The following is a 26,637-nucleotide window of genomic DNA, read 5'->3' as shown; positions in this document are numbered from 1 at the left end:
ATTCTTGTTGGCAGGTTTTTGTAACTGGACCGATTGGAGCTGTGGGAAGTTTTTGTTTTTTGTAACTTGATTGTATAGTGGGAGTATTAGTGGGAAACGGATAAGGACTGCTTCACCCATCTCTAATACAGAGGTATAATTCAGAGGCGCTGTTCCTCCTACATGTTTTTTTTAATGTCCCCATTTGTTTTTTAGGGTGGGAACTGAGGATCCCCCTGAGCCAAACACCACGATTGTCAGCTCCAGGGTCCCCCTGGTTCTCAAGATCCTAACTGCTGAAGTTACGGTGTTTAAATCTCACTCAGTGGAGAATAGTTAACACATATCTGGCTACTAGGAACCTTCAAATCATCAGTTGTGGCTTCCTATTGGATAGCCATTTAAATCCCCTTTAAAAACAGGAATTTATACCTGTGACTTCACCGGTAAGTATCTAGGAAGGCAGGGGGTCCACAGAGCTAAAAGTAGTAGTAAACAAAATGGAGGTTCGTTAGGGAGGATTGCTGCAATACTGTGATGTTACCCCTAAACCAATGAGATGATTAAAGGCCATTGTTTTTTAATATAATTAGCTTCAAGAATACACTTTAACCTCAGGGAACATGACATCCATTCCTGTTTCACGTAACCTCAGGGAACATAACCTCAATTCCTGTTTCACGTAACCTCAGGGAACATGACATCCATTCCTGTTTCACGTAACCTCAGGGAACATGACATCCATTCCTGTTCACGTAACGTCAGTTAATGAGCCCTGATTAAACAGAGTTTTGTAGATCTAGCCCTAAGAGATTTGGGGTCATATTCACTAAGCTGTGCTACACCATAAGACATCTTCCAATGCTAGAAGATACCTCACACGCCATTCACTTTAATGTGCACTCATCTGGTGCTCAGTAAATATATTCCATTACCATGATGTTACGCAAGAGTAGTGCTGTGAGACCCAGTATCTATGAGACCCCTCAATGGAACCTTGATGGAATGCTTCACCCAAACATCGGGTAGGATGATGACCATTTAGGGCAGTAATTGAGTTTCACATTGTTAAGAGCTGGTGGAGTTTGGACTTGGCAGGCAGCTACACCTGCTAGGCTCACAGGCTGAAAAATTGGCAGTGTCCCTGCACTGGATTTAGTGATGAGTAAATGATATCACCCAAACTCAGGAAGTGTAGACGGCAGCAATTTTTCAAAGCCAGAATGATCAATGGGATTACATTTCGACTGCTTACTCATCTAAAACCATGAAGGTTTTAAAGAATCTCTCCCCGCTGTTTAAAAAAAAAATATTTTTTTACCTATATATATTTATTTTTTTACAGAATAACACACTATTTTTAGCTCAAAGAATCACCCAGTTTTGGAGTTACTGGGGAAATTCCCCCAATAGTACGGGGGAGGTCGAGATAAGTGATCGGAAAGATAGTGGAGTATCCCCCACTTCTGATCATGTCCAGGGGACCTGCACGCAACCATGTGATCGCAACCCCAAGCAATCGTGTCGTTGAGTGCCGGATGACAAGAGGTACTCAGGTGCCGCCAGTGTCCCGACACTCAAAATGTTAATATCCACGATTGTGGCACTTTCTAGTAGCTTTTGCCTCCCTTTATCTTTGTCATTGGAATATACGATCGGGTACAATAGTAAAAAAACAAGAGTGGAAAACAAAGTACCGCAGTGCACAGCTTTAGCTTGCTTAACCAAATGGGTTACATACTCTCTTTCTGTGAGATTGTAATGCATATGGGTATTTAGTGTTATGAGCACTCTTAGACAAGCAGGTGCCATGTTGGAATGCTATTCACCTAATAATATAGTACTCTAAAAATACAAGTGTAGATCAGTTTCACAGTCACAGTGTAGTTTAGAAAGTGCGCCTGGATAACAGCTAATGTATGTGAAAGAATAAACTTCAGAGACTTTATTTTGCAGAATTGCTAATGTTTTGGACAAAAGCTGACACCAGCTCAGGACACCAACTGAGACATTGTCAATTGTAATAAAGTAATACATACATTTTAGGAATTATATAAAAGAAGAGTGTCTTGAGTTTCCTCTTCCTCATGGGATTCTTGGGCCCAGATTCCAGAAGATCAGTTGGGCTATTTAAAGGAGCAATACCGTATAGGAACGTTTTAATTTGTTTTTAATCTTACCTGAACCGAGGGTCCCAGGAGCTAATCAGGTATATTCCCGATGTTCAGGGGGTCCCTGGTTCAGGAGCAGTGAGATTAATCACTTTACATGAGTTGATCATTCATGGTATCTTTTGCAGTGTTACATTTATCCTTCAACCATCCCTTGTACTATGTGAATACTGCTTCACAATACAGTCTCTTAGGCAAACATAACAGATGTTTTGTTTACCTGGAGAAGAGACTTGATAGATGTAGTTGTAACTATGAAATACTCTCATGCTTGTCTGCAATCTACAATTCTCTATGATCAATATGCTAAGTACAACTTTGCAGTAAGCATAAGAAAAAAACAATTGTAAATAATTCATGTGCATCATTGTGTTTTTAGGGCCCCGTCATTTCCGCTGAAGTGTAACCAGTCAAAAGAGCAGCACAATGCAGACCACCGATTTTGACAATCTGGAGATTGAGCAGCAATACAGCCGCGTTAACTCCCGCTGGGACGCCACAGAAGACGACCTGGACAATGACAACAGTTCTGCTCGAATATTTGAAAGATCTAGGATTAAAGCCCTTGCAGGTAACTTGTCTGATCTTTGTTTTCATACCGGGACTACTCTTGTATAGGGCTAGGATCCCCAGAAGACATCAAGAAGACGTAACTAGTGTGGCTTCGGGGAACTATCATATTGCTCCCGGGTATCAAAGAACGGTACCAGATTTGTCAAAGAAAAATAATGATCAATGACAACATTAGGACTATTTGCTTTTATAAACCTGGTGTTGTTCTGCCATCGGCTTTGCCCCCATTTTGCTGTTAGGAGATAAAGAACTACCTATATTTAAATATATTTGACATCTATAATTTTTTGACAGGGAACTGTCTACTACCGGTACAAAAACACTCCATTATAATCTGAGCTGCATTCATTTTTCATTAATAGAAGGACAGAAATATTGATGATCTTTCATTTTAGATACTCTTCTAGGATAATAGTTCTACTAAGTAGGACCTGGTTATTATTACAAGAGGAAAAAGATAAACGTGGATCAAATGTCATTATAATTATACAAACAAAAGTTTTTTCGTATAGCACTGCCAGTTTATAGTGCAGGCTCTCTGGTCCAATTTTAGTACGAGGAACAGATAGAGGGAATAGAGGGAATTATCTAAGGCCATAATGAACTGATCTAGGTCTCAAACTAGAATCTTCACATCAGAGACCAGTCAATGCCACTGCTATCTGATCTTCCATCACTGCCACTGCTATCTGATCTTCCATCACTGCCACTGTCACTGCCACTGCTATCTGATCTTCCATCACTGCCACTGTCACTGCCACTGCTATCTGATCTTCCATCACGGCCACTGTCACTGCCACTGCTACCTGATCTTCCATCACTGCCACTGTCACTGCCACTGCCACTGCTACCTGATCTTCCATCACTGCCACTGTCACTGCCACTGCTACCTGATCTTCCATCACTGCCACTGTCACTGCCACTGCTATCTGATCTTCCATCACGGCCACTGTCACTGCCACTGCTACCTGATCTTCCATCACTGCCACTGTCACTGCCACTGCTATCTGATCTTCCATCACTGCCACTGCTATCTGGTCTTCCATCACTGCCACTGTCACTGCCACTGCTATCTGATCTTCCATCACTGCCACTGCTATCTGGTCTTCCATCACTGCCACTGTCACTGCCACTGCTATCTGGTCTTCCATCACTGCCACTGTCACTGCCACTGCTATCTGATCTTCCATCACTGCCACTGTCACTGCCACTGCTATCTGATCTTCCATCACTGCCACTGCTATCTGGTCTTCCATCACTGCCACTGTCACTGTCACTGCCACTGCTATCTGATCTTCCATCACTGCCACTGTCACTGCCACTGCCACTGCTACCTGATCTTCCATCACTGCCACTGTGATGAAGGTAAAATATTATGATAGTGGGATTTTCTTTCCTTACTATACAAAAAATGGGCTCGGCATGCTCAACCTGATTATGTCTGCATATGATCGGGATTATTTTCTAAAGTCTCGAAGCTGCTGGGTAGAAACAACGGCAGGGGAATTGCACCAGACTTTTCATAGTAAAAAAAAAAAATCCATTCCTTAGTTTCAGTAGGATACCATTTATTTGATAAATGTGGCTCTGTTTTTAGCACTTGTTTGCCCTAGTTTTGCAGCCTGGAGCCTTTAGTAAGAAGCTAGGAGGGAAAAAGTGAGGCACTTTGGTCTATATAACAAGAAATGTATTAAGCCAAAATAACCCAATAATTCAGCTGCACCTTGCAGCCTTATTCAGGTAAGGGCTAGACTGAAGTGCCTCACTATTTTCCTCCTAGTTACCAGTGATCCTTTGGGACTCTCAGGATGTCCCGTGATTAGTTTAGACTGCATTGGCTTAAAAGTGTCAGCTTAGATTCATTTTTTTTTACGGGGTGCATGCATTATTCTTGGACTTTAGTAAGTTAACCACTACATATTTTTTTACAAAAATACTGCAACTAAATTACTAGTACTAAATAGAACCTCATCAATTGATCAGTGTAATGGTTGCAACACCACCCAAAGTCTTTCAGTGCACTAAATAAATACATTAAAATAGCAATACTAATGTTCAAGCTACCCTCAGACAAGGGGCTCTACAGGAGCTCTATGTCTAGCTCTAAAAAAATACTCCAGGTTGCAATTCTGCTTTTTATATGACGTTTTATTTAATTGATTGAAGCAGGAAGTCTCCGGATCTGAACTACGTTAAGTTCCGCTCCGGATCCCCCCGCTTCCTGAGATACATCCATAGGGGGTGCCGGTATCTCCTTCATGTAGCAGCTCCAATGGAGCTTGTGGGGCTAACATAATGGTGGCTTTAAATGTCCTGCATCTTGTGGGCCAATAGGATGTTGTGATGTCATCCCTTGGCCGCGTGACGAGGGACATTTAAACGTGAAGGAGATACCTGCATTTACCTACGGAGGTAAGTATCTCAGGAAGCAGGGGGTCCCGGAGCTGCAATTAGCAGGTGATCACTAGCAGGTTAGTATGTGCTGGGCCCTACCCTGTGTTGCCATAGGGATATTGACATCAGAATAGAGTATTTAGGATAGGAGGAAGGTTCTGAAATAGGGATATGGCCATAAAGTAATAGAAGAGACCAGGCCTTCCTTATTTATTATGTTATAGATAGGGACAGTGCTTTTTCAGTTAGGATCCCAATTAGATGGTTAACGTCAACAAGCAGGTCCCAGAGAGGGTGACCGACACACCACAGGGGGCCCCAGACAGAGGGCTCCCGGGTGTCAGCGGATTGGCTCTATGGGCAGATCCGTACACGTATTCTATTCAGCCTATGTGGAAGTGGCAGCTCCCAAACAGGAAAGGGGTACAATCTTCACCTGCATAGAACCAACCAGGATCCCAGTAAGGGCCCAGTTTAAATGGGGTATAACCGACGTTACTCCGCAGGGGGTCCAGGTCCAATTCCAGCAATAATAACCAAGCAGATACACCTCCCTCAGTGTTAAGAGCTGGTACTGAGGGAAGCACAGTGTTCATGAAGAACCACGAGAAAATAGTACAATGTTATCGTATGTGTGTGATGTGTCCCTGTGCCTGGGGACCTGAATAAAGACTGATGCTGTACTACAAAAGTTCCTGGCATCCATCATTTTCACCCCTTGCTACCTCATCACCGAGCGCCTGAATCCAGCAGCCTGAGTCAAGGTAGCCAAACACTGCACAAAGATGTCATCTCCATAGAATCCGAGAAGGGAGGGTTACAGGTGTATAAAGAGACTGACAATCATTTTATACAGAGGTTATCTTTAATCTCTCTTGCCTGAGGAAAGATTTTTAAGATTTCCGCTGTCAGTTTTTATCTCGCACTGTATTGAAAAGCGTGTGAATATCGCCCAGAATTCCAAGGATTAACCACAATGGCTAATTACATAACACTTTACACACAATGTAGGAGCTAAAATTGTGTTAAATGAATACAGCGAAATAACCTTTGGCATTTGATGTTTACTGCTTGAAACGTTCTCACACTTTAATGATTGGGCTCCTTAAACTATAAAGTAATGACTCAGGATAATCCATTATATGAGGGGTTACTTCTATATTTAGTGCTTACTCAGGTTTTGGCAGAAAGACATTGGAAGCACAAACAATGGGAGTTTTTATCATGCAAGTCAAATATTTTGACCAGTGGTTTTCAAATTTTAGCAATTAAACCCTTTTTAGAAATGTCTCTAAATCCTATGTAACTATAATGACTTTTTCTGTACTAGGGTGTATAATACTTTTTTTTTAAAGATTAGCTCATCTTTAGTAAAAGTGACACATAATTGCGTTATATGTCATTTATATAACGTTACAATGCCTTGGGAATTGATTGAATGATGTTGGAGGACAATGAACAATCTAAAACAAATGAGGGCGACTTGTAAAGTAAGATATAAAACCTTTCTGTCACTGAGCCCCTGGGAGCGTCTCCAGGGTTCCACCGAATGCAGGTTAAAAATAACATTTTTAGACAAATATAATAGATGAAATAATTAAAAACACTTTTTTTTGTGTGTGTTGAATTGTAGACGAGCGTGAGGTTGTGCAAAAGAAGACATTTACAAAATGGGTAAATTCACATCTTGCTCTTGTAAGTTGTCGTATTTCTGATCTCTACCTGGACCTGAGAGATGGAAGAATGCTGATTAAACTTCTGGAGGTGCTTTCAGGAGAGCAGCTGGTATGCTTACATTTTTTCCCTTTAAAATCTATTTTCGGTAATTTAATATTTTGCTTTTAACTTTAACCTTTACAACTATAATTTATAGCAGCAATCCCCTGCCTCGTTTATTTAACCAGGGGTCCTCCGTAGCCGGACCACACTATTCGTAGCTCTGCACCCCCCCCCCCCTCCACCCCCCCGGGTTTACACACACAGGACAGAGACACTCAGACCCCTCTCCTGCCCATGTTGCTTCCTCCTCTGCTTGGCCACACCCAGGCTCCTGATACCAGCCCCTGATTGGGTGCATTACCCAGCAGCAGCCAATCAGGATGGTGGAGACTACCCAGCCCCCTAGGAACTGCCCTGCTTTCCCCGTGCTGTGGGAGAAAGGGATGGCAGCACCTTGTAACCATCTTGCAGAACCCCCACTGCTTTCAGATATCTAAGCAGGGGCTCTGTAGTTTACAAATAACAGCATGGTATGTTTACTATGTGTAGCGCTTTCCCCCCCCACCCCCCACCCTATTGGAAATGTGGCGGCTACTGAGTGTGTGGTGCTTTACCTGCGGCTCACAGGAGGCCTGAACCTCCGCTGCTGGGAGCCCGGGGTGTAACTGATCTGTCTGATGACAGCGCCTCCACCTGGGAGGGATCCTGACGGCGCCGGATAACCCCTTCATAGGACCCAATGCAATAAGATCACACACTTTTATTTAATAATAGTTTACTGAACACAGGTAAAATTATGTATATCATTAACCCACATACAATATAGGCCTCGCACGGCCGTAACCCCAACGTGCCTTTCAACCGTAGTGCCACACCTGATGGGATTTCCCCAAAGTACTGAGGTGCCCCTGGCCACCCAACCTCCCTGGTGTCCACAGGAGCCAATCCACCCAATGTGTGAGACAGCGCTGCCCACAGTAACTGAAAGTGTTATAGTTGGTGCACATTGTGAGGTACCTGCCCAGGTGCTCCAGCACACTGGTATGGCCGAAAAGCAAAAGGGATCCACTGATCCAGCGACGTCGATGTCAGCGAAGCCTCTTCCTCTGCGTGGGGTGAACTCCGGTAGGAGGGTCTCACCTTTGATAGTCTATGATAGAGCGGGTGTGGTCCTGCCCCAAACCACAGTCCACAAATTGCCGTGCAGTGTCTTCAAATGGCACTATAAACTAACTGTATACAGCTACAGGAGAAATGTCCCTAGCTATGGGTTTCCCTGTAGTAGCCACAATCTGATTATGTGAGTGGGGCCTATCTTGGACCTAAAGGGTTAATCTGGCCTAATCTGGGTGCCACTTACACCCAGACCCTACCTTCCCTTTCTCTGTCCTGGCTCCAACTGTCAGACACTCCAACTGCCAGTCCCTCTAACTGTCAGAACTCCAACTGTCAGAATTCTAACTGCCATGCATCTATAAGCCCTATTGGCTGCCTGGTCTGTATCCCCTGAGGCTGCTGGGGCTTGTAGTTCCCCTGCTGTTCTATACTCCTAATGGCCGCCGCTTGCGCTTGCTACTGTGCATTCCCCTGCACTTTCCCCAGCCTCCGCTGCCTATGGAAAGGTAAGGGGACAAAAAGGGAGACAGGGGACCCAGGCTATATATGTCACAATTGCATAGCTCTAAGGACATAAGGATTGCCAATACTGAGACCAATTTAAAGGCCTTTCAAGCCAGTACCATGTCCCTATAAAGTACAGGAAACTGATGCCGATTAGGGCACCGCCAGGTCCCTGCTTCCAACATGAGGTGGGGCACTTACATTCAAAGCATGGAGATAACATGTGTGCCCATCTTAATAATAGCAATTAAAGAACTTATACTCAATTAATACTGTATGTTTAAACCTCTTTTAACAACTTCAATTCTAAAGGTGTTTCTTTTCATTTCTTTTATGTTTGTTACCTAATGCTATTAATGACTGTCCCCAGGCCCTTGTAGTACAGTATGTCAATTAGTGAATAACATTTCCATTTTTTGAAGTGTCAATGAAACTTTTCTGGCGGTACTAATCAGTATTAAATATGGAAGTTTTTCTATTTGAGTTAATATAGATCCATATTTAGTAAGTGGTGCTATATCATGACACCTTACAGCTGCCAGGGTTGTTTTCCGGTTCCAGAAGGTGTCATGGCTTAGCATCGCTTAGTAAAAATGGGCCATTATGTGGCACTCTGAGTTCCTTTACTTAGTTGTTATGTCATTAGCCTTGGTCAGCATTTATTCATGCAATTAATAGAAATGTCATTATGTCTTTCCAGCCAAAGCGAACTAAAGGGAGAATGCGCATCCACTGTTTAGAAAATGTAGATAAGGCTCTTCACTTTCTAAAGGAGCAAAGAGTCCATCTTGAAAATATTGGTCCTCATGATATAGTCAATGGTAACCACAGATTGATACTCGGCCTCATTTGGACCATTATATTACGTTTCCAGGTACGTATGTGCAATGGTTCATTCTTACTAAGGGGTGTTACTCCAAAAAGCATCTTCCAGGCTGGAGACTGCTTACAACACATTTACCTGAACGGGTTTATCGGGGCTTTATTTACTAAGCCGTGTTGGAAGGTGTGTTATTTTGTAGCACAACGTAGTAAATATAACCCTATATGACATGCTGGCTGAGGCTTTCCAAATTCACACTCGATGCTAGACACGGCAGGTAATTTTTATAGCAACTAGTAGGATTTCTAATTCAGTTTCACTTGTGAGGTATATGATGGTGGTAAATGTGTTGATGTCATAAGCCGGTGTCTGGTACAAAAAACCTGCCTGAGTTACAATGACAGCCGCTCATCCTGTGTAATAAGGACAGAGTGCGTAAGAAAGGACAAGGTGTGGACACCGCTCCTCGCCGCGCCACACACGCACACGTTCCGCCCCGGTGCCATCTTTAAATGTCCAAGTCCTGCGCACCCTCATCAATGTCGAGGGACATTTAAAGATTGAGCGTCAGAGTGGCAGGTGCATGGGACTCGGAGCAAAAGCAAGGGACATTTCTGAGGACGCTCAGCCACGCGTGACATTGAGAGAGTGGCGACGTAGGATGGGGCACTCAGGAGGGCCATCGTCAATGTCCCTTGCTGCTGCCGATTCGAGTCCCACACGAATCGGCGCTCCGACGCGCCATCTTTAATAGTCCCTCGACATTGACGAGGGTGAGCAGGACTCGGACATTTAAAGATGGTTCCAGTGTTGAAGCACGCGAGACGAAAAGTCAAACGGAGGTTTTAGAATGTTGCGCTTACCTTTTTGCCTCCATCGCTTTCAGCGTCCCGATGTCACGTGGCAACGTGTTTCCATGACAACTGGATGTTGTCATGGCAAGGCATCGCAATGGCGTCATTTAACACCGGAACGCTGCAGAAGCAGGGGCGCCAAATATTTAGTCTACCCAGGGCACGATAATGTCTTGGTCCGGCCCTGACTGTAGTTAAATTGGTGGCCTTAAATATACAAGGCCTTAAATACAACCAGCCGGGGACCTTGCGCAAATCCCTGTGTCTCAATGTTCTTCCACTTATAATAGGATCAAAGTAAATGCATTTTCTCCTACTTGGAAACCGCCATACAAGAAATGTGTTGCCAGGATACATACACACATGTGACCTATAATTGTATAGCTCTTTAGGATAAAGACACACCATTGTAAATGCAATGGGAGCTATACATAAGTCTCAAATACTGTATTTTTTCAGGACAAGGAATGTGCTTTAAAGCAATAAGGTACTTTGTATTGATTTCCAATGCTTTTATTGCCTTGAGCATTAGCTTGCAATTTGGAGTGTGGTTGATGGAATTAGGGAGGAGTTACATAACGCACACTTACTACTTTTACGTTTTATATTTTTTCCCTATTTTGTTACATAATAAATCTGCCCCAATCTTCTCAGTCCTAAGTATCTGGTTTAAATATAAGGCCCTTGTTAACAATTGTATTACTTTGATGCAAATGCAAGCAATGTGTTTGTTTTCTTGCAGTGCATTAAAACACAAGCTTGATCCACCGTCTCCAAGGTGTTGTTATTATAAATACTGTATGATTATTGTTGTTACTATTAATATTCGGAGTAATCTGAACAGCCAAATAATGCTCACTTTCCAGAAAGTATTTTGACCGTGTTAGATACTGCGCAAACTTAAATATATGCCCCTTAATGCCTATAAACGAAACCTTTTAAAATATACAGGGCACAGGAGGTTAAAATGGGGCTCTTACCAGAGCACAGTCTAGTTTAAAGGTTACCACGGTTACCTCAGAAGTTAGAGATTAAGAATATCATGATGTTTAACACCATTTTCCTTTTTAAAGCAGGCAAGTTAATAACATGGAGTTAAACTCATAGGGGCACCTGAAGGGAATTGCTGCTTTAAACTGAAAACATTTTCTCTTCATGTTCATGTAGTTACAAGATATTTTAATTGAGACACAAGGCCGCGAAACTCGCTCTGCCAAAGATGCTTTACTCCTTTGGTGTCAAATGAAGACTGCTGGGTGAGTACGAGTGCCGTGTATCTTAAAAATATCCATGTCAGATTAGCTAAATTTATTAAAGGCGCTTCCCCGCTCTGCCCACGGCAGTGCGGGGAACAGGGGGATCTGGTACACATGCTGTGGTCCTGCCCAAAGCTTATGCCAGTTTGGCAACAGATTCGAGATTGGCTACAGAGGATCTTGGGCCTCCAAATTCAGCTAGACCCGTGGCTGTTCCTCCTAGGCAGACCCACTGACGAAGTCTCAAGAACGGGGAACAAATTAATAGCACATTTTGCAACAGCTATGCGGTGCGAGACCGCAGCATTGTGGAACCAGAACGCAATTCCATCAATAGACAAAATTAGAAATCGAATTTGGTTTGTATGCCAGATGGAAAAGTTAACGAGTCTTGTTAACGATACTGGCGAAAAATTTGAAAAAGTCTGGCTGTATTGGCTAGCCCAGACGGATATCCCGGGGCTGAGTAATGCCACCATCTGGCTTTAATAGGACAACATGAGTTCTCCTTGGATGCACAGACAAGGCGACAGAACAGATTCATAGGACTAACAGTAGGCCCCACCCCCTATAGGGAGCTAGGTCTAAGCTGACGCCTCTAAACCTCAATAAGCGGGAGAGCTACAATAACAAGGGCAGGTGGTGTCCGTCCGACAGAAGAGATCCAGGAAGCGAATGGGAGCGCCTCCTCAACTCCCCCCCTCCCTCCCCCTCTCATCTCCCCTTATCCCTCTACCTGTCTATGTCCTGTCGTCTTCCCTTCCCTCTGTCTGTTAAATGTTGTATGTCTGATGTTGAGTCTGTCCACCAGGACAACGCAATGTAATGTGTTTGTATGATTTATACCTGAAAATAATAAAAAGAAAGTTGAAAAAAAAAAAAATATCCATGTATACAACAATATTGGTAGGGGGCTATATTATTAAACAGCCCCATCCCCCTTTGATACTTTTACAGAATTCGAACCTGGAGCTATTTATTTTAACTCCGGGGATCCTCTAGAGACCCAATAAATACACAGTTTTATTTGCTGGTGTTCTTCCTGTATATTGACAGAGAGCCCCAGGGGATGTCCCATAGGGATGTTGCGGGTTCCTAATGACCTGGTGAAACGGAATTGGCGGCCATTTTAATTTCCCAAATGGGAACAACAAATAGCACCATTCAGCTCTCCAGGATCCCTGGGTTTCTGCAAAAAATAAAATAAACTGAAGCAGAAAAAAAAAAGTGGAGCGAAATGCCTTGATATATTTAAGCATAGTGATGCAAAGCCACACAGTTTGTCTTTTGGAACGATGCTCACATTTGCAACACTCGATACATATCCCTCTCTGACAAGTGATAAATACTGATTTATGTCAATTGATTTATTTTCAGATACCCCAACGTTAATGTGACAAATTTCACATCTAGCTGGAAAGATGGCCTAGCATTTAATGCGATGATCCACAAACACAGGTAAGATATTTCAATATAATATTGGGTACATCAAAATAATGGATTAGTACAAAGCACAAGTGATCAGTAATGTTATATGGAAAAAAATGATAGTTACATGGTAGTTACATGGTAGATGAGATTAGAAAACAAGATATGCCCATCTATTTGAAACTATCCGTCTGAGATACTCATCCTATATGTATATATTTATTAATCCTGAGGAAGGCAAACAGAAAAAACCCAGTGAAACATTTGCCAATTATATTTCATAAGGTGAAAATAAATTCCTTCGTGACTCTAGTAATGAAAATCCCTGGATCAACACCCTTCCTATGTTTAACTTATTTGGCATATTCCTGTATACCTTTATAAAAAGACGTTCTTAAATATATCTACTGTATATTCCATCAGTATCCATGGGTAGAAAATGCAACAATTTAACTGCCATTACTGTTAAAAAAAACAACAACAACAAAACTTCTCCTTTGCTGAAGGTGAATTCTCCTTTCCTTTAATGTCAATGAATAAAAGGGAACACAGCAAAAAGGACACTCCTGGCCAATATAGCTTGCAATTTAAGTGGTATGGTGGGAGACATATGGCGTAAGTTAATACGAATACATTAGGGAATTAAATACGGATCTCTTAAATGTTAATAAGGGGAGGTGCAGCACCGGCTTGATGGCTGTGTGGCTGCACCTGGCTCCGCGCTTACAGAGGCCCTGCGCTCTTCCCCGGCCCAACTTTCATAATCACAGGGTTTATAAGAGAATAGAAGTTAAGAAAATGGAGCAAGCAAGAGAACAGAAGGTGCGTAAGGAGTTTGGAGGCAAAGGCAGGAGGGAGACATGGCAATCGTTAGAGACAGATATGGTCCAGAGTGTTACGTTTGAGAATAGTTCTAACTATTGTAATCTTGAAGGAGATGGGAAAAGTAACTCAGCAAAGGGAGGAATTGAAAATTCTTGGGTGAGTGTAGGGATTAGAGTGGGAGCAGGAGGTTTGAGAAGATGGGAGGAGATTAGGGAGAGAAAGCAGAAGCCCATGGAAGAGAGTGGCATCTATATGGCAATTGAAGTCCCCAAAGAGTAGAGAAGGGGAGTCGGAGGAGAGAAAGGAGAGCTAGGATTCAAAGTCAGAGAAAGGGTAGAAGTGGGATGAGCAGAGGGAGGTGGTCGATAGATGATAGCGACCTGAGGAGAGAGGAGCTATTGGACCTATTGGCCAATGGACCTATTGGCAGAAGGTGGTTCCTAGGTAGGTTCTTTGCAGGCCCACTTCCTTGTACTTTCTCTACTACCACATAAGTATCTGGTTACCAGCGATTTGCTATTTTGTGCTTACCTGGTATCCCCAGATTCTGGATAAGGACTTTGTCCTGTATGTCTAGCTCTTGAATGTGCACTCTTTTGTCATAGCAGCTTTTGTTTCCACGATTATTCGTATCAGACGCAGTAGTGGCCAGTCTGTATGCTTCTTGTAACTGTTAACTGAGTTTCTGTACATATTGCATGTACGTGGTTGGGGATGTGCCATCTGCCGCCACTCCCAAGCACAGGTCAATGGGTAATCGGACTTCCCATCCAAACATTAGGTAATCGGGTATCCACCCTGTGTATTCACTCTTGGTGCAGTTATGCGCATGGACTAGGTGCTGCACATGCAGGCTCCATCATTCCGTCCCTTGATTATTTAGAGTACCCATCATATTCAAAAGGGTCCTATTGAATCTCTTGGGTTGCGGATCCCCTTGTGGGTGGTAAGGCGTAGTTCTGGAATTCTTTATCCCACAGATGCGCAGTAATTCCTTGATGAGTCAGATTTCGAAGTCCAGTCTTTGGTCAAAGTATATCCTGGCTGGCAATCCATAATGGATTAAATACTTGTCCCATAACATTTTGATGACCTTAGTGGTCGTTGGTCCTTTGTTGGAAATGCTTGCCGATACCGGGTGAAGTAATCAGTTACCTCTAAAATATTACTGGTATTCCTGCTATCTGGCTCTAGGGACAAGAAGTCCATGTATACCAAGTCCAGTGACCCACTGCTAGTGATATTGGTTAAGGATGTGGCCCTGGTAGGCAAAGTGTTTCTGGGCACACACCTTCCGCAATTCTTACAATATTCCTTGACATCCCCCACCATCCTGGGCCAATAGAATCGATCTTTCACTAATCCCATTGTTTTGTCTGTGCCCAAGTGGCCATGATCGTCATACAGGGACCGTAGGACCACTTGTATATACTGGTACTGGAGTACCAGTTGCTTAGTTACCAGGTTCTGCAACTTTTAGCAACTCTGAACATTACCCCACTCAGGTTATCGCATTGTTTTACAAGGAGTCAACTTTCCGGATGCTTTCGGATGACTTCCTGGGATGATTTCTGGTCCCTCAGGGCTGACCACACTTCTCTCAAGCCTGGGGCTGTCTATTGCGATCGGGATAGATCCTGTCGTTCTAGTCGAGATAACCCCTCCATAGTCAACTCTGAGGGGTGAGAGTTCACTAAGGGTACATCGTGGGAAAGATCCCCAGACTGTCAGCCACTCTATTTGGGGTTGCAGTCGTGACCTGTCTTGGCACTTCTATTTGCTTGCACAATGTGCGCACTCCAGCTGCAGCAATGTCTCTCCAATGCCCATCCTTGATTTGAGCACCCCAGTGAATTCAAGACAATACGTCCACATCAATATTTTGTGTCCTGGACCTGTATTTTAGGCTGAATTTGTAAGTTGCCAATGCTGCAAACCACCTGTGCCCCATGGCATCCAGCTTCGCTGATGTTAGAATATAGGTAAGGGGGTTGTTTTCTGTGTGTACTACAAAAGTGGCTCCATATAGGTAGTCATGTAGTTTGTCCACTACCGCCCATTTCAATGCCAAACACTCTAGTTTGTGCATTGGGTAATTTCTTTCTGATGTCACCAAACCCCGGCTCACGAATATTACTGGTCTTAGTCCCTCGGGGGGCTCTTGGTACAGCACTGCTCCCAACCCATCCAGACTGGCATCTACATCCAGTACATAGGGCTTTTGTGGATCTGCAAACGCAAGTATTGGTACACTATTATCACTATATTGGAAAATAAAACCTGATGAAGTCACTTGCATGATGAAACGTGTAGGGTCACATTTCTTGACGCCGTACACACGTGGCACGGAAGCGACTGCGAGGAGATTTAGCACATTGTGGATTCTCCCGTTGCCTTAGCTCCACTCCAGGAAATCAGCTGGCTAGCTGTTTCCATCTGTCGCGGACCAACTGAGCCAATGCTTGGGCAGTTTTGACTGTCGTGAGGATACATACAGACTGACAGTGAGTGGACTGCAACTTGAATAGTGAGCCTGACCTGTTGCTTCCAGTGAGCCTGGCGCTGTGTGCTGCAGAGTTGTTCTACTCCTCAATGCATTTTCGAATGCTCCGCTTTTGAGTAATATCCCTGTCGACTTGTTTTTTTAATGCCACAAAATAATTTTTTTAATAGTTACGCTATGGAGTCTGCATTTCTTTTCTCTTCTTCTTGAGCTGCAAGGTATTTATATGGAATTTATATAAAGTCGTTTTGCAGATTTCAAGCGAAACTACACCTGAAAATAAGTTGTACTGTATGCATTGTATTACTGCACATCTATCTATACTTATTTCCAGAAAGAGATATATAGCCACAATCCACATAGGTTTGCTATGCTTAAAACATTGATTTCGTGTATTCCCCACCCCAACTGCCCTATACCCCACTGACCACAGGTGTCGTTTCCAACAGGAATATCACTATGTGGAGTGGTGAGAAAGCATTATGGGCTGGCAAAAGCTTCTGCATCAGGGTAAAGAGAATAGTCCAGGCACATGGTTTTATCACAAAGTAGAAAATTTAATCCAGCATAAATCCAACGTTTCGGCTGCACACAGGCAGCCTTTGCCAAGGTGAGAGCCTGCCTGTGTGCAGCCGAAACGTTGGATTTATGCTGGATTAAATTTTCTACTTTGTGATAAAACCGTGCGCCTGGACTATTCTCTTTACCCTGATACCACTTGGGGACCTGGTAGGACGACCCCCCTTGGTCTGTGGTTACCGGCATGTGACATTATAGTGCTTCATTGATTGTGTGCCAGATCACCTCTTTCTAAAAGCTTCTGCGTCAACAGATGTATTTGCAATGATGTCTTTTCGATGTTTGTCATCTTCAGAGTTGCACGTGTGAGCTCAGTTCTTGTTTGTATTGTGGCATGTGTATTGTGGCTTATTTTTAAAGGTGCGATTCCAACCTCACAATGCTGTTTTAATGCCTAATTGCCAGAGGGGTTAGATACGTATTGCTTGGCATTGTGTTGCTGGATTACCTGGAAAGGAAAGGGTTACATTATTTCAGGGCATAACCATTGCAGAAGCAGTCAGGACAATTAAATAAGATTACAGTTCAACAGCACAGAGAGAGAGAGCAAAGGAGGGGCCAAGAGCCGTAGGGAATCACAATGAGATGAAAGTAGGAGACACCAGAGGAATGTCTGAAGGAGGAAGAGAGAAGGTTGTAGCCGCAAGGTGAAGAACGCGAGGAACGTGGACCATGCTGACCAAAGCAGGCTCTAAGCTGCATGGAGGTGTGATGAAGGGTGTCCAATATGCCTAGGGGTGAACCTGGTGAGAGAGATGCCGCCAGTTTGCTTTGTGTCCTCTTTGTTTCCTTTGAACAGATTAGAGAAAGGCGGAGCACAGCGATTTGCAAGTTTTATTAGAAGCTGCTATTATGATTTAAAAGATAGCATTATATATGAATTTACAGATCAACTATGTACTTGGATGGGATTGGCACACAAATAATGTACTCGCGTTCTCTTTATAGAGTATTTGTATAGCATACAGTATAGGGGTTATTTACTAAATGGAGGTAGCCAGCCATGGTCCATCAAGTAAATGGAAATGTAGGCTTAATTATAACTATCAGAATGTAGTGATTGACGCCCATATGGGTAGATCCTTAGAAGCGCATTACATTTTTAGTGTTACACTTACGCCATTTTGCATATCATTATCCGTAATTTGCATTACGATATTCTCGCGTTACCGCCAAAAATATCGCATCGATACATTTTAACGGACGTTTTGCTTACTCATATACAAATCATATGGTAATGAGCAGTTTACCTAACATGGGAGATCCTCAGACCCCTGTTCATGTTGGCGCATCATAATAACGCTACGATATTTAAGACCTTCCAAAAGCTGAACATCCAGAACCTGATTATCATTGAGTTATTTCTGGGACTAGCCTAAAAGCAATGTAACGAGTACATTACAAAAAGTTACATGTCATACAAACATATATTAATAGTTCTGTGTCTATTGCTGGATTTTTAAACGTCAAAATTCTTGTAATATATATTTTCTTTAACTGTGCACGCAATGTCTTTTATATAATGTATACCTTGTTCATTTATGTAACTGTACTTGTAACCATGTATTATTTGTTTTACTCTGTGCCCAGGACATACTTGAAAACGAGAGGTAACTCTGAATGTATTACTTCCTGGTAAAATATTTTATAAATAAATAAAATAAATAAATCTTTATATGCCATTTTCAAAAGACCTGATTATATTTATAAGAAATGGAAAGTAAAAATAAAGTAAAAATCTGGTAGTGTTCTGTGACAGTCTGTATCATTATACAGAGACCACTGACAATACTGCTTAGCTTCTGCATTTATTTATATCATAATACTTTATCAACAGAGTTAGAAGAAGTAGCAAGCAGAGCACTGCAAAGTGAACAAGTGCTGGAGGCAAAAACATATAAAACTATTTATTGGGCATATATGCCAAAAATAAAGACACACATCTTAAAAATACTCTGATGCGTTTCCCGCCGTGGAGGTGCTTTTTTCTCCATAATCAACAGAGTTGGCAATGGCAACGAAAGTTAGAAAAACCACTTTCATTTAAACCCCCTAGATCAATGGTGGCCAACTTCAGTCCTCAAGGACCCCAAACAGGACAGGTTGTAAGGATATCCCTGATTCAGCACAGGTGGCTCAATCAGTGGCTCTGTCAACGACTTGTTGGTGGCCCTTCAAGACTGGAGTTGGCCACCCCTGCTCTTCAGAATGAAAGGCTCAGTTTCATTTATTAAATAAAAAAACGATTTTTGTTTTACAAATTGCTATATTTTACGTCTCCACCCTGGTCATATATTCAGTAAGTCCTTCAGTAGGTTTTTATTTCAAAGAAATGTTCATGTAAATATAAAATGGGTGGTTCTGTCACAAATTGATTATATTCATTTTAGGGTTATCAAAATCTAAGAAGCATGGAGTCTTTGTAAATCAGTATCGCCGACCTGAGGGAGAGAGAGAACTCTCGGAAGCTTGTCTTATAATATAAATTGTTAGTCCAAATAAAAATGGTGTCACCTAATAAATACTAAGGTACTCATTTACTCTGCAATATCACAACTGGACTAACACGACGATTTCTACTTCTTGCATGAAGCATATCTTAATCTAGGGCATCCAGGTGTTCCATCCAGGCCCATATTTAGGCAAAGTTCTCCTAGGCCCGGGCCTGGGGCGTCAACTTTCAGGGGGTAGGCGGGGTATTTTGGAGGGGCTGGTGCTGCAGTTGCAGAGGCCCTGCTCTCTTCCCCACAACAATTAAACTGATTGCCGGGGGAGAGCGTGTGGCCTCTGTAAAGGTCTCGTACCTCCTCCTGCAGCGTTGCCCTCCTCATTCTGCAGCGTCAAATGACGCCGCAATGTCACATGGTAACGCGTTGCGTTGGTAACGTGATGTCGCCATGTGATATCAGGACGCTACATGAGGAGGGAGGCCAGGGCGGCAAAAGGTAAGCGCTTCTAAATTAGAGAATTGTAAACCGGCCCTGGTACCATCTCTGAATACTTTCGTTTTACTGTAACACCTACTTACTGTAAGTTGCACAGTGTAATTCTGTGGGACAGTAACCACAGTAATGTCTTTTAACTTTAGGCCCGATCTGGTCGACTTTGACAAACTGAAGAAATCCAACGCCAAGTACAACCTTGAGCACGCGTTTAACGTGGCAGAGCAGCAGCTGGGAGTAACGCAGCTTCTCGATCCAGAAGGTACATTATATTTATAAGCACATTTGTAATGTTAATTGACCATATTGTCACCGCATTGGGGTACATTTGTTGGCATACGTGCACAATACATTACACATAAATATTTGTAGTAATTTACATGTGGGAATTGGAATTCTGATTGTACAATATGTTCCAACTTCACTTGGAAGTTCCATTTTGTACCACTGAAATTCCATCAGGGATCCAACTATTAAAATAACTGCACGCAAGTCACAACTGGCATAGGCATGTGGCACAAGTAATACACATGATGGGAACAATAAAATTAAATGCTAGCAAATTTCTACTGCTTAATATTTGTACATATTGAAGGATTTATTAGATATAAAAGCAGCATTATAGGTTTTAGGGCAAAACATTTTCAATCTTTGAAGTGAACAACGTTGTATTGTATGATGTATTGTATAAGTTTTTCGATACACAAAAACAGGAGCGGCCAACTCCAGTCCTAAAGGGCCACCAACATGCCAGGTATTAGGGATACCCCTGCTTCAGCACACACAGTCCTTATGACTGAGCCACTGATTGAGCCTCTGTGCTAGGCCACCCCTGCATTTAAGCTTAAGAGGCAGCAGTGCACCCTGCGTGATTTTTCTCTGGGGGGGAGGGTTTAATTTCCTGAATCGGTGAGTCCCTGGTAGATGGTCCGAGATCTCCCGATCTTTGGGAGATCCGCTGGTTCCGAAGAAAGGAGCAGTTTTGTCCGATGGCTGCACTGGTGGCCAATAGAAAGTTGTAACCACATCGGGAGCTGACGAGACTCTCTATTGCCGACTCCGTGGCCATATTTTACCGGGGGTCAGTGAAGCTGGAAACATCACCGCTGAGCTCTGTGAGACCCCCTGGTTCTACTAAGGGGAAAAAGCCAAAACATGCACAACCATACTGGCCAATATTTTAAAGCATTATTCAGACATATTTGGGATGAAAATGTCAGGGATTTCTAAAACTTCCAATTACATTTTTTTCCAGGGACAGCAAAAAAATGATACATTTTTCAGCTAAAATTCAAGTAGTCTCCTCCCTCACGAATAGGAAGAGTTGGGCAGAATGTGCCGAGTATTAGAGTCAACACATCACAAACTTTATAGAGTTTGTTGTCACAGTAGGGATTTGTCCCTCAGGAATCATGCCCACACTGCCCACCTTTATAGGGACTTACAGTGAGGTCATGGCCAGGAAAAGGTTAGTCCAAGGAGACTTGGCTACAAATACTTAACTTGATTGTAGTATTCAACACTTTTTTGAAGAATACATTTTTTTTTATCCCTGACTGGTTTCAATTTTCAAACTAATTCCCTTCACTCGCCTAGTTTCTGTCAGATTCATACACATGTGGGGCTATTTACTAAAGTCGCCCTGTTGGAAAGCTAGGGCATTGCACTAGATGTATCCAAGGTTGCCGACAGCTGTCCCAAGGCCCAGAACACGAGTCTCCACTGAGGCTCTGGGTTGTGGAGTGGGGGGACGTGTCCACTCCCCCTATCGGAGGTGCCCCCTCTGTCTCATTCCCCTCACTCTCCCTCCTCTCCCTCTAACTCCTACATCTCTCTCACACCCCCACTTTCCCCCTCTCTCACTCTTTTTCCCCCCCACCCACTCCTTCTTCCCCCTCACTATCGCCCCTTTCCTCTCTCAAACTTTCTCCCCTTCTCACCCCACTTTCTCTCTCTTCCCCCCTTTCTCGCAGTTTCCTTCCCCCTTCTCACTCACACTCCACCTGTCTTGTACACCCCCCTTTCTTACATTCACTCCTTCCTCCCTCCTACTCGGGTCCTCATCTGCCTCCTCACCCCAGGCCACTACCCATTAAGTTGGGGGAAAGGTTCCATCTGGGCCGTGAAGGAGGGCCCACCCAGGTACGGCTTACACCGGAGGTTGGGCAAGACTTCTGGGACCAGACTGTTGGGGAGAACTCCTGCACCAGGCCTGGGACAGATGTCCCCACTCTCCTCCCCTGTTGGCGCGCCTGGGACAGATGTCCCCGCTCTCCTCCCCTGTTGGCGGGCCTGGGACAGATGTCCCCGCTCTCCTCCCCTGTTGGCGGGCCTGGGACAGATGTTCCCATTCTCTCTCCCCTGCTGGAAAGCCTGGGACAGATGTCCCCACTCTGCTCCCCTGTTGGCGGGCTAGGGACAGATGCTCCTGCTCTCCTCCCCTGTTGTCGGGCCTGGGACAGATGTCCCCACTCTCCTCCCCTGTTGTCGGGCCTGGGACAGATGTCCCCACTCTCCTCCCCTGTTGGCGGGCCTGGGACAGATGTCCCCACTCTCCTCCCCTGTTGGCGGGCCTGGTACAGATGTCCCCACTCTCCTCCCCTGTTGGCGGGCCTGCGACAGATGTCCCCACTCTCCTCCCCTGTTGGCGGGCTTTGGACAGATGTCCCTGCTCTCCTCCCCTCTTGGCAGGCCAAGGATAGTTGTCCCCGCTCTCCTCCCCTGTTGGAAAGCCTGGGACAGATGTCCCCACTCTCCTCCCCTGTTGGCGGGCCTGGGACAGATGTCCCCACTTTCCTCCCCTGTTGGTGGGCTTTGGACAGATGTCCCCGCTCTCCTCCCCTGTTGGCAAGCCTGGGACAGATGTCCCCGCTCTCCTCCCCTGTTGGCAAGCCTGGGACAGATGTCCCCGCTCTCCTCCCCTGTTGGCGAACCTGGGACAGATGTCCCCACTCTCCTCCCCTCTTGGCAGGCCAAGGATAGTTGTCCCCGCTCTCCTCCCCTGTTGGAAAGCCTGGGACAGATGTCCCCACTCTCCTCCCCTGTTGGCGGGCCTGGATATCTCAAAGGAAAAAAATAATTTGCTTTTAATAAGATTATTTTCCTTTAATAAATCCGGTGCCGTTGTTCGCACAGGTTTTGCCCAAATTGTGCAGTCTGGAGATGTTAGTAAATAGACCCATTAGTGTTTTTACAGTAAAGGTGCCATACATGATCCACTTTATAACTGCTCACTTAGAGCATCTAATTATCAAGCAGGCAAATGATAGGAGCTTCTTCAAGCCTTTCAGCTTATATTAATGTGCCCCCTTCCTAAACAAGCCAGCCAATAAAATCCATAAAAAAATGACGGGGCTTGAGGACTGGAGTTGAGCACCCCTGATTTAGACTACCTTCACCCATACAAAATTATTCTGCTTTAACAATTCTCTTCCCATTGTCAACAGCCGATTCCCCAACAGTGTTGTCTTTGTAGATCCTCACATCACAAGTATCATTTTCCTTCAGTATTAACTGCATTATTTAAAGTATGAAGAAAACATGGAAACTGGTTCCTTCCATATACCCACAATGTATTTACATCCGCCTTGATAGTTTGTGATCCCCCTTTGTCTTAGAAACACAGCAACTGATGGCAGATTATTAGAACCGCTTGGTTCACTTAGGGGTAGATCCTCAGAAGTCCATTTAATACTTAACATATCGTTAACTTCAGTTAACGTCTCATTAAGTCCTAACGGGGATGTTCAAAGCTCAGTAACAATGCACTATGTGCGTTTTCCAGCTGTAACGAGCCCTGACGTTACTATAACGGACGTTAGCGCTAATAATATGCACGAATGGTGTTCCCTCTAACAGCGCCCATCCCCAGAGCTCTGTTATAGTTCCTGCAGGGATTTAACGGTACGTTAGTTAGGTCAGCGCTAAGGGTGGCGTTACTCACATCTAGGCCCTGAAATAGGTCTTTTATAGGTTCTGGATAAGTGTAAGACCACAGTTAGGTATAATTTAACTATTGTATTGTTACTTATAGGGTCCTTTTCCTCTGATGTCCTCTCTTTTTTACTTGAATTAAACACCTATTCAGGGTCTGCATGGTAGTTACGCCACCTTTGGGTCAGACAGACTTAACGCCATGTTATCTGAAGCTTACGTCACATGGTGTTAAGCCTGTGCTAATGAGATCACTAATGGCTGTTGTTTTGCATGTATTTAGCTCTGAGGATACCCTTAAACTGAACGGATGTTACCTATTTAGGTAGTGTCACGTTAGTAGCCCATATTTAATGGAGCCGAGTATCTACCCTCTAGTCTGTGCATCGGCAGTGAAACCTCAGATCCTAGGTCTCTCATATTAAGGGCACCCCTGAGTCTATCCAAAGTATTTTTGAGTTCCCTTACTGTACTGTACCAGCTCTGTCTTCTTACAATGCCCGCTTTGCGCCGTAGTGCAAAATGTAAAGAAATGCGTTGTTTATTGACTGTAACAAATAGCTGTTTTTTTCTTTCAAACTAAATTTTGCAGATGTCTTCACTGAAAATCCTGATGAAAAGTCCATTATCACATATGTAGTGGCGTTTTATCACTATTTTTCCAAAATGAAGTCCTTAGCGCTGGAGGGGAAAAGAGTTGGAAAGGTAAGGCGCTGGATAGAAATATTCCATAGATTCATTGGGTTTCTGAAACATTTCCAAACAAGAGTTGAATTACATGAGAAGTCAAAGTTTGTACTATGAGTGATGGAAAGTCCTTATCGCCGGAGAAACAGAATGGGAAAACTCTATTATGTTGGCAGCATGATTGTACTGTGTATTATGTATTCGTTTCTTTGTGACATGTCTGAGCAATACACACGAGGGACAGTTGGAATGTCGTACGTATGTCACCCATTAAACATCGCAACATCCAGGGTACAATGGATCTCAAAAAGTCAATCTCACCCAGCTGTGCATGACAAGTTCATTTGTGTTACAATATATATGTGGTTTGATTAATAAAATACAGCAAAAGTGCTGATCAAAAAATACACTGTCAGTGGTGTATAAGTAAAAATACGACTATGGTAGGCCTAGACTACCATGCATAGCATACAACATTTAACAACATACCATTGATAAATAATTTTACTGTAAGATATTACAGACATTTTGTGTATATAAATCTAAGTTTATTTGGTGATGTCCATTTTATTTCCTAAGGTTTTGGATAATGCCATCAGTACAGAGAAGATGATCTGTGATTATGAAGGGCTGGCTTCGGATTTGCTGACATGGATTGAACAAACCATTTTAGCGCTTACAAACCGCAAATTCGCTAATTCTTTGATGGGAGTTCAACAGCAACTGCAATCATTCAGCACTTACAGAACTCGGGAAAAGCCAGCCAAGTGAGTATTCACCAAAACAAACATTCTTTTTCTTAATGTCCCAGTCACACTTAGCCAGTTCAGAACTATTTTACTTTTACAAATTACATTTTCTTGTACTTTTTTTTATTCTAATCCAATACATCTCTGCCAAAGCCCCTAGCAGTTTTAAATCTCATTAAAGCAAAGTAATTCATGTAGTACTTTTATATGACATAGGTCCATATAGCCGTGATATGGCGCCTTCCGGTGGAGCCAGAAGACACGTTTTAAGACTATTCACTTGAAAGTGTCTTCTGGCATATAACCATTTAGTAAATATAGGCCATAGTATAGGAACTTTCAATGAATCACATAAGATTAAGCCAATTATTTCGCCTCACCATTGCAACCCCAGCCAGGTAAAATATGGGAATGTGTTGCTTTTTTTCTCCATAATGCGTTATATGTATTGATTGAAGTTAAGTTAATGCACTTTGTATTTTGTTTGTACAAAGTCTGCAGTAGCTTTGCTTTCACATGGTCCTGATTGTAAGCCAGAAATGTTGTCTTGCTTGTGAGGTGATACATTAAGATGTAATACAGTATATGGTATGAGGGCTACCTGGTGCTTCCACTGCTGGCCAGACCTTTTGGAGGTCTCAGGGAAATTATGTGGCTTATCCAATACCTTAGATCTTATTTCTCTCACAGAATTGATCTGGGCCGGTAGAAATGCACAGTGTTGTACCATGGTGATTTCCCCCCAACCACTAAGGCAGAGGTTCCCAACTCCAGTCCTCAAGGACCACTAACAGTGCCGTTTTTAAGGCTATCCGCTGATTAGCACAGGAGGCCAATCATTTTGCCCATCTGTGCACAAGCTGGGGTATATTTACAACTTGCACGGTTAGTTAGGAGGACTGAAGTTGGGAACCTCTGCCTTAGGGAATCCTTACGGCAATCCCTGAACATCACAAGGTCCAACAATCAATGGAATACCTTTTGATGTTTGCTCATTCTCTATGGGGAGACTGTGTTGAGCGCGCCATTGGTCATTCACTTGCACATATTCTGCGTATAGCCAATAAAGATATCACTAGTGACACAGTCAAACGTCTCAGACAGGTCTGCCACCCGGCCTTCCCCATTATCTTAGCATACAGTGCTTCCACTGCGGCCTTGCTCTTCCCCATTATCTCTTAGCATAGTGCTTGCACTGCGGCCAGGGTGGCAGACCTGTAAGACATGTGACTGTGTCATAAGGGATATTTTTCTTTGCTGTACACTGTACGGTGCACGGTTTTTGTCACATTTTTACCCACCATAACGTATATAATGTGTAGTTGATACATATTCTGTATAATGTATTATTTTGCTGAGTTAGGCTTAATTAATGAGTAAGGAAGACATGGGGGCCCTATGTACTAAAGTCTCGCAGCTGCAAAATTGGGGTAATATCATATAAACTAAAAGCCTTTTCTTTACACCTTCTATATTGATTTGTACATTACACATTCTTTGTGTTCTACATATCAGGGCAATTTTCATCCTCACAGTCTTAATGTGAATGTATTTTGCAGCGATTTTACCCCATGAACCCAGCTGATTATTTGGGGCGTGTTT

At 43.4% G+C, this 26,637-nt stretch overlaps 1 protein-coding gene across 5 annotated transcripts in view; it reads left to right on the top strand.

The window, feature by feature from the left end:
- SPTB (spectrin beta, erythrocytic) overlaps nt 1-26,637 on the top strand; it is a 98,011-nt gene that overhangs the window by 20,166 nt on the left and 51,208 nt on the right. For all 5 annotated transcript variants that reach the window (XM_075614177.1, XM_075614180.1, XM_075614178.1 and 2 more), the window contains exons 2-9: nt 2,530-2,721; nt 6,751-6,902; nt 9,157-9,330; nt 11,301-11,389; nt 12,767-12,847; nt 19,813-19,928; nt 24,192-24,304; nt 24,866-25,053. In XM_075614177.1, coding sequence (XP_075470292.1) covers nt 2,577-2,721; nt 6,751-6,902; nt 9,157-9,330; nt 11,301-11,389; nt 12,767-12,847; nt 19,813-19,928; nt 24,192-24,304; nt 24,866-25,053 — 1,058 coding nt within the window. In that variant the 5' untranslated portion in view covers nt 2,530-2,576. The remainder of the gene's footprint in view (nt 1-2,529; nt 2,722-6,750; nt 6,903-9,156; nt 9,331-11,300; nt 11,390-12,766; nt 12,848-19,812; nt 19,929-24,191; nt 24,305-24,865; nt 25,054-26,637) is intronic.

Source organism: Ascaphus truei, chromosome 9, assembly GCF_040206685.1.
Source record: "Ascaphus truei isolate aAscTru1 chromosome 9, aAscTru1.hap1, whole genome shotgun sequence".
Taxonomy (NCBI): Eukaryota; Metazoa; Chordata; class Amphibia; order Anura; family Ascaphidae; genus Ascaphus; species Ascaphus truei.
This window is presented reverse-complemented; position numbering and strand designations above follow the sequence as displayed.